This window comes from Alosa sapidissima, chromosome 21, assembly GCF_018492685.1.
Source record: "Alosa sapidissima isolate fAloSap1 chromosome 21, fAloSap1.pri, whole genome shotgun sequence".
NCBI classification, from domain to species: Eukaryota; Metazoa; Chordata; class Actinopteri; order Clupeiformes; family Clupeidae; genus Alosa; species Alosa sapidissima.
The window spans coordinates 8,727,779-8,737,053 of record NC_055977.1 but is presented as its reverse complement, the minus strand read 5'-3'; the positions used below and the strand labels follow the sequence as shown (position 1 = coordinate 8,737,053).

At 44.6% G+C, this 9,275-nt stretch overlaps 1 protein-coding gene across 1 annotated transcript in view; it reads left to right on the top strand.

Moving 5' to 3' along the window:
- Positions 1-1,086: 1,086 nt before the first annotated feature.
- grin2da (glutamate receptor, ionotropic, N-methyl D-aspartate 2D, a) overlaps positions 1,087-9,275 on the top strand; it is a 39,147-nt gene continuing 30,958 nt past the window's right edge. The window contains exon 1 of the mRNA XM_042077723.1: positions 1,087-1,258. Coding sequence (XP_041933657.1) covers positions 1,178-1,258 — 81 coding nt within the window. The 5' untranslated portion in view covers positions 1,087-1,177. The remainder of the gene's footprint in view (positions 1,259-9,275) is intronic.

The window sequence follows — 9,275 nt, the reverse complement described above, 5'->3', positions numbered from 1 at the left end:
TTACCCCTGCAGGGCTTCTACGGCTCGAAGGCGCGCTTTATGGCCTCGCAGATTTATAGCAGAGATTCGGAGCCCTCCAATGGTGTGCAACTAACTCATGAATCAGCGAATGGGGCAAATGAATTGTGATTGGCCGCGAGGTGGGGCGGGAAAGGGGCTGTTGAGGGGCTGAGGATGGGTGTGTGTGTGGGGGGGGGGGGGGGGGGGGGGGGGGGGGGACTCTACAACCATCGCCTGGAGCAGAGTGTGTGTCCCATTGCAGGGAGAGGATTGAGTTGGATGTTTATGGAGCCTTAATTGATGAATGTTTGAATGTAGGGCTGGTTTTGAGATGTGAGCCCTTCTGTTGAGATCGGTTGAGGTCTGAGACAGTGCACTTGTCCCATTATTTTTTTTTGTTAGCATATCGCTCCTGGACTTATTCACAACTTATGGTTTAATATGTACTTTACCGTTTACGGCAATTCGTTCCTGGATCGGAAAAGTGTCTTTTGGTTTTGTGTTTTCATTCATCGCGACATGCCAGTGCAACAGTTTTGCTTATCGGTTGTGTTATCTCTCTTGCTCTCTCCCCCATTCTCTCTCTCTCTCTCTCTCTCTCTCTGTCTATCTCTTCCTCCTTCACTCTTAGCTTTCTCTCACCCCAGGTTGTCTTCCTGTGCGTACCCCCCCCCCCCCTGCCCATCATATCCGCCATCTCCATGGCCTCCAGACCCGCCCTCTCCTTCCTGTTGGCCGTGCTGGCCTGCACGGGGCCCGCACACCCCTCCCCTCCCCTGCTGCTGCGCCCCCGGGAGAGAGAGAGGGACTCGGGCGGCGTGTCCGGCGGCGTCAACATCGCCGTCGTGCACTCGGGCTCCTCCCTGCTCCTGGACGCGGGCGGCGGCGGTGGCAGCGGAAGGGGCGTCCGCGAGGCGTCGGAGGGGCAGGCGGCGGCGTCGGAGGGGGAGGTGGGGGCTTGGGCCGCGGAGGCATGGCCGGGGGCTGGGCCGGCACGGTGGGCGACAGCGTGGTGACCCCCTCGGGCTCGGCCAACGTCATCTGGCTGACGGTGAACGAGAGCAGCCCCGGCAGCCTGCTGCTGCAGCTGTGCGACCTGCTGGCCACCACGCCGCTGCAGGGCCTGGTGTTCGAGCAGGAGCGACCGCCTCCGCTCGACCAAGCCCCGCTGGCACCCATGCTCGAGTTCGTCTCGGCACAGACCGGCGTGCCCATCGTGGCCGTGGGCGGAGGGGCGGGGCTCGGCAGAGAACCCCAGGTGAGTAGGGGTGTGGTGGGCATTACAATATATTACATTACATTGGGCTGACACATTTTTAACCAAAGCGACTAACAACATGGTAAACAGTAACAAGTTTTAAAGCAATTCTCTCAACAATTTTAGGACAATGTAAAAACGGTAGAGTACTGTAACAATAAGTCAATCAATGAGTGCTGTTTTTAAACAGTTGAGTGTCAGTTCAAGACAGTTGGTAAGTGCTAGGATCAGCAAGACTTGTTGTAAGTAGTGCTATGAGAGGAGATGTTCTCTAAAGAGCTGGGTCTTCAGGAGTTTTTTGAAAATGGAGAGGGCATCACCAATGACAACCGGTTGACCCGGGTTTGACTCCCAAACCCAACTTCTGTGAGTCCATGCCGCGTTGAATAGAAGTGTCTGCTAAATATTAGTGAACTTTTACTTTGGTTATGTCATTTAGAACATTAGACACATTTATCCAAAGTGACCTACATAGTCAAAGTAAGAAAAGAAAGAATAGATTAAAGATAGAATAGATAGAAACAGATTTTGGATGAAAGCCATTAAAGACACAGTCGATCCAAAAGGATCTACATCATCATTATCAGAGTAGGAGAAGAAAGAATAGACCTCGTAAAAGTAGATGCTGGAAAGGAAGGAATTAAAGGTACAGTCATAGTTGTTATGTTATTTAGCAGATAATATCTGGTTCAGGGGTGTCAAACTCATATTAGGTAGTGAGCCGGATTTGTTGGAATGAGACCTTGTGGGGGGCCGTCATTGTCATGGTCATTATCATTTTCTGCATGGGTATCAGAGTGTTATTTGATCATATCACTTATGAGCAAACAAGTACAAATAATGTACTGCTGGCATATACAGCTCTTTCTCTCTTGAAATGCCCCATTTCCATGTTAAGTTTTCCACTTCTCCCTTCCTTAGGGAGGTTTGTAGTGCTAGGTTATCAATTTATCATATCATAGAGACATTGCTTATTACACTTTGTTGAAGACAACTGGATGTGATCTTTTTTTCCCTTTTGTTCCCTTCCTACCTAAAACATCTGGGGGTTCGTATGAAACCTGCTGGCAGGCCTGATTTGGCCCCTGGGCCTTATGTTTGCCACCCCTGGTCTAGTCAGTGCTGGGTGTCTAGTCTGTTTTGCACATGCCCAGAAGTCAGTGCTCATAAAGAGCTTAAGCAGTTAAGATAATTTGTTGTTAACGTGAGGAGAGGAGAGTTTAACCTGAGACAATTCCTGAACTGGACGGATTGGGCACATGGAATGGACCGGTTACCAACAGACACTTTTATCCAAAGCAACTTACAATATCATAATCAGAGCAGGAGATGAAAGGATAGAAACAAGATAATGGCGAAAATACACTGGAAAATAAGGCATTAAAGGTGCCATGTGTAAAAATTGAGGTAAACATATCCAAAAGATGAGCTACACGCATCAAAAGAATGAGAAGAAATAAGGGCGATGATGTCATTAAAAAAATAACAAGGTATAGTGCTGCAGAGATATCAACCTGAATTAGCATGCTAAATTACTAGCCACAGCCCGACAGGTGTCATAATACCAGTTTCGGCCATGGGAGGTAGTATGCGGACAACATAACTGCTAACCAAACTGCAATACACGAGTCTCGGTTTTTACTCTAGGGTAAACCAGCTCACTTTCTGGAGGTATACTGCCCCCATTTTTTATGGAATGTGGAGTATGAATTGATTTTTGGCGGACATTACACATGGCACCTTTAAAGGGACAGTCTACTATTCTAATCTAATACACCTTTGGTCAGAGTGTTTTCACACATAATCCTAGATCTATAAATTGGAAAAATACTCCAATGCACCATTCTAGCCAATTATTGAAGGGCTGAGCTGACAATATCACCTGAATTGGGGACTGCACTTTTTAAATATCTGAACTAATGTCATTGAAGGTATAATCTGTGATTCCAATCTAATACATGTTTTGTTAGATGCAGTGTTCATGCACAGTCCTTGCTCTGTAAATTGGAAAAGTGGTGTAAATGTTGTTGAGCTCAAATATCATATATGTTGAGTTTGTTGATGGAATGAGTTGCTCAGTGCTCTGCATTCCTTCAATAGTTTTGGGTCTTTCAAGAGGGGTCTAAAGACATATCTGTTCAGCTTAAACTTTATTGATTACATGGTTCTGATGAGTTACATGTATGCTTTGTATATTTATGGTATTTGTTTATTTCATTATTGACTGTTAATATTGCATTGACATTATTGTTATTGTGCTATTTTCCTTAATGTAGTCTTTACTCTTCATTTTTAACTATTATATTGTTTTATTTTGTAAGTTGCTTTGGACAAAGGCGTCTGTTAAATTCCATAACCATAACCGTATCAAGAATCTTTCAGCAGAATTGGGGACTGAACCTTTAAGATCTGATGCAAGTGAAGACCATTTGTGTGAATGAAGTTGACCAGAGAGATAGGAAATCCTTTTTCATTAGCCCACTGCACAACTGAATGAGAATTCTCCTTTATCTACATTTCAAATCAACTAAAGTTGATCAAGCAGATAAGTGCTACTTGACACAGTGCTTAAGAAGGCACGCACCCTGCCATAGAATTACCATAGTTACACATACTTGTCTTAGATGATAGTTTACCCTGTTCTCTGATGTTAACATAGAAGGTACGCAACTTTGGGAACCAAATTATGATATCTAGCGCCCCGTCATGCTTATCTGGCAACCACATTAATAAATAAGTGAGCTTTGTTTACGCTGATTGGCTGTCTTGCAGCCAAAGACAGTTTACAATACAGTAGGTCCCAGCAACTTTACCTGATCAGTGATCAGTGAACAGTGGGATGGTTTAGGTCACAGTCTGCATTTGCGTCACAAACTGTCTTTCTTCAGATATTCTTCAGATTTGCTTCACATACTTCACATTTTTTAGTGGTTATTTTAAAGTCTTTTGATTTGCAGATTAAGAGGGAAACAACCATGTTTTGTGACCATGAACCGAACTCTCCTTGTTCAACAAAGCCAGGGTAAAAACACTGCCATCTTTGCTCATATATGGAGATCTGATATCTTGCGATTTGAATTATTGCACCTTTTAAACTTTCGCAGGGACAAAAAAGTTTGGAATGCAGATGTTTTGCTCTACACATTTTTGTCCTCTGCCTTCGAGTGGGTACTGTGATCTTTAGTACATTTAGATGGCAAACTTTTATTTGTTGTACCCCAGAGCTAACTTGCAGTGCAACTTGCCATAGGTACAGTAGTTAGCTTCAATTAACACCCGGATCTCCTTATATGGGCAAAGATGGCAGCTTCGGGTCCTTTTTGTAAGCGAACTTCAGAGGTCTATTCCATAGATATTAGAAAGCTAGATACCGCATTGGGCTCCAGAATGTACATAAATATCGCCGTCATATTGGTGGGGGCAACAATCACTGGAGGCCAATGGAGAAACATGTGACTCTGACTGGAAATCAGACAGGTGTCTGTGATTGCCGGCAAGTGTTGCCCATAGACAGAAAGGTGTTTTCCCCCAACAATATGGTGGCCGCGTATGCCACCTAATAGAACTCGGCGGACAATACGGTATCTAGCTTTCTAATATCTATGGTCTATTCTGTCATTTTTGACTCTTCTTACATCATTCCTGCAGTTCACCTGAGAGAGTTCCGTGTTGCCAGCAACACTGTTTGTGTTCTCTCTGAGCACTGTTATTGATAAAAAAAATCCAATTCCTATACTGTCAGTCGGCTCACTGAGTTTGCATACTGTAGCTACTCAATGTTGCATTTCAATAACAAACTCATGGCTCTCTACCAGCGGAGCACAGCTTTAAAACCTCCCCAGATAACACAGAGCCGTGGACACACAAACCTCTGGCTATCAGTATGCGTGCGTCGTTGTGGACGTTTCTTTTTTGGGATGAAAGCGCAAGCTTAACGACAAAAATGTAAATGTTATTGGCCATGTACAGGTGAGCGGCGGAAGAAGTGCTGGTGTTAGCGGCAAGCGGAGCCTGTGCATCCTACGCTGCGATCAATATTCATCCCTGGCTGTCAGGTTCCTCGGAGCTCCACCTGTAACCTGGGTGTATGTTTATCTAGCTAAAGGAGAGACTAGCGCAGCGCAGAGAGAAGAACATTATTTATTTAGAGCTTGCTGCGTCCAAGCCTCGCACCTAAAAAGTTGTGCAAGTAATTTCAAGGGATCTTCTCCAGCAGTGATTTTGCTTTTTAGACATCAAACCGTATTATATTACTTTTATCACGGTTTATATCTTTGGAGTGCGCTTTCATTCCTGGAGATTCTTAATGGGCTAATTTGGGAGATTAATTGGCACGAGAACCCCTTAAGAAAACCCTCTGGTGCTTTCCCAGACCTCAATTGATGGGTGATGTAAGGATTGAAAGGAAATCGTCACGCACACACACACACACACACACACACACACTTACTCTCTCTCATATACCCCCACCCTGACATGTTGGCTACTTAACAGCAGCTGACTGGCATGATTTAATTGGATGAGTTTATATTGGGCAAGAGATTTGAATATGTGGCTATCCATGGTAAGTCAGATTGAATTCCACGCTCATTTACAAATTAATCCGTTTTCAGCAAATAAATGATATGGCTATTTTAAAGACTTGTCTGATGTGAATAGAAATAGATGATGTTGACAAGTGAACTCATATACTCTGCCCAAACTCCCCCCAACCCCCTTGCACCCGAATCAGACAATGCAACGAAAGCAAAATATTAATCAAATTCAAATTAACCTCAATCAGAAAATTGCAGGCACACAGTCTAATCATGACACACCAGGTGCGCAACTCAGATTAATCTGTCATATACTGACTGTGGCTACCCCTGAGAAGCAAACTACACATTAGCATGGCAGACTTTTCACACACACACACACACACACACATACACAGTCACACACAACACCTCAAACACACACACACACTCTTGTCTTGCCCGCATCCTGGGAAAAGAAGTGTAGACCGGAATAATGAGAGACGCAGCGTTCCCAAAAGTAGAGTCTCCAGAGACATCCCGAGCTCCCCCTGAACAGACAGTCATCCCAGAGCTCGGCAAAGGCCTTTAATTGCTCCAATCAGGGCGGTAATTAATTGCATCAGATGTTTAAATATTTCGGTCAAGGTAACTCTGAGGGCTTTAATTGAGTGGGGTTCGGCCTTCTGGGGAATTTGATATTATTTAATGTGAAATTCAATTACAGTAAGAAAGGGTCCCATGCCACTCTCATTACGCCCAACCTTCTCATCCACGCTCCAGTGTACTTTTACACCCTGTGCTAGGTCTTCATCGGGTTTTGACAGCAAATTTTCACCTCTTTGCAGGCAGAACCCACACAATATTAGCCGGAAAATTGACCAGAGGGAAATGCATAGCTCTTCCAAACTGAAGGCTTTTCAGCTTCTTCCCAAGTCCCTCAGTGCATGTCAGCACAGCAGGGTCAGAAATTAACTGCCGTTTTTAAAATTGAAGTTGTCTGAGATGGTGACTCAAGTGCATGATTGCCCCTCCACTTCCAGCATCAATCTGCAAAACATTATTCACACCCAGCTTAGCCCCTTGCACAATGTCACTTGGCTTATGGCACCCTCGCTTATCCAACCTTCTCCTCGATCGCCTCTTTCCTTCCATCGCTGTAGGAACATCCGTGGGGGAGTTCGCACTGAATTTTTTACACCGCCCCTGTGCGCACCACTGGGAATACCTGCGCAGTTTCAGGACTTTGGCCAGACACATTGCCAGACATGACGTCTCTTGTTTGCAAAGATCCTACAAATTCTGATCGCTGGGCTTCCTATTGAGAGTCTATTGAGAAGGGTCTAAAGCAGTATTTCTCAAATTGTGGTCCGGGGACCACTGGTGGTCCACAAGCTATCCCAAGTGGTCCGCGGGCAGACGTAAAATATAATAAAGATGAGTTATATATACTTTTTTGATCCCGTGAGGGAAATTTGGTCTCTGCATTTAACCCAATCGGTGAATTAGTGAAACACAAACAGCACACAGTGAGGTGAAGCACACACTAATCCCGGCGCAGTGAGCTGCCTGCTACAACGGCGGCGCTCGGGGAGCAGTGAGGGGTTAGGTGCCTTGCTCAAGGGCACTTCAGCCGCGGCCCACTGGTCGGGGCTCAAACTGGCAACCCTTCGGTTACAAGTCCAGAGTGCTAACCAGTGGGCCACGGCTGCCCCTAGTTGTTTGCAATATTGAACCAACTTTTATGTAAATCCAAACAGTTTCAAATCCAAACACTGCCTATGCAAGATATGCCATTTTAAATCATATGAATCCTCTAATAAGCAAGGTGCAAAGACAATAAGCAAATTGGTTCAGTGAGTAGGCCTATTGTGTAGGCTAATATGCTGTTGAAGTAAGTCTAATCTTTTTTTTTTTAAGCTAGGTGGTCTGTGAGTTTCTTTTGGTTCTTTAAAAGTTTGAGAAACACTGGTCTAAAGAATTAACCTAATTATTACAACAGGAGGGCATAAAATGTTTAAAATGACACCAATTTATTTCTTGAAGTGTGGACAGATATATTTCGTCGAAGTATAACAAAATGAAGATATCAGTGAATTTATTGAATAACTGTAGGATGTGGCGCTTGAATGAATTTATTGTGTGTTGCATAGCAGCGGTATGTACGTTGCAAAATAATGCCCCAGTTAAGATTAAAATGTGGCCAAAATTTGCATGCACCACAGTTCAGATCCTGCAGCCGGGGGCTGGTGGTGCTTTTGCTGCTTGTAAAAAAAAGTGAATTTCTGACAAATGCGCGCATGCTTTGTGTACAGGATCACATCATAATACAGACATCACCCCACCCAGCCAGCATATGGATTGCAGATGACATGTATATGATGCTGTGCACTGTATGACTCTAATGTACAAGGCTGGCAGCTGTATATTACCAAACCCAAAATAAGGAATAGTACATTTAAAATACATAATCACTGTGCTCTAGATAGATGCCATGCTGAACGAACAAGCCCTGCTATGCATGACATATGCCTTCACCCCACCATAAGTGGTTTTGGTCTAAAAATGTCACTTAAATGTCTGAAATGCAAATGGGACCCAAAAAGAAAGAGAGGCTTCTCTCTTAGCTCTTGTCTCCAGAGAGACGCAGTCGCTCTGCAGGGGCCAGTCTCATTCGGGGCATCTGCAAGTCCAGTTTTTTTTTGTTTTTTTTAATTATTTATTTTTTGTCTCGGGGTGTCTCTGCATTGAACTGGCAGTCTCGGGGCCATTATGTTTTTACTGCTAACAATTAAAGAGCCAAGTGCCGCTGCACACGAGCGAGTGAGCGAAAGAGAGCTGCGTCGACCCATTTCAGGAGAAACACACAGCTGTGAGCTGGTAATACTCCAAGCCCTTTTTTCCAGCCTTTTATGCTAATGACCTGCCTGTGAATTCAGAGAAGGAGGCAAGGCTGCAGGCTTTACAAGGCAAAGCCGCTCAGCTGGGAGAATCTAGCTAGGGTGGCGGGAGACATGGGGTAGTGGGGGGGGTTGAAGTTGCTCCATTACAGAGTCTTTTTCTTTCTGTCTGTCTCTCTCTCTCTCTCCTCATCTTTTCCTTAAGACTATTCCTCTCTTATCACCCTGTTCTTAATTATTCATGCTCGCAACAGAGAAAGTTCGGATGGCGGGGCGTGCATTAGAAATCTGCCCGTCCTGAAAGCCCAGGCGAAAGTATCTCATAGTAACGACCCTTTTTATGTCAGCATGTAACAGCCGTGAAGTTCCATGCCTCATTCACATTACAACGCCTACAACGCCTGCAGTTTGAAGTTAAAGAACACAACCCACAAAACCGTTAAAGGAGGATTTCGTATTTTTCAAGCCATAAATTTCCACCTGAAGGAGAGGGGTGGGGGAAAAAAAAGATGGCCTGCCCCTAAATATTGAGGTGAGACTCGGGGCGTGTTCGAGGACGCTTTCACCAAAGGTCTGTGTCTACACCGTGTGATTTATCTAATG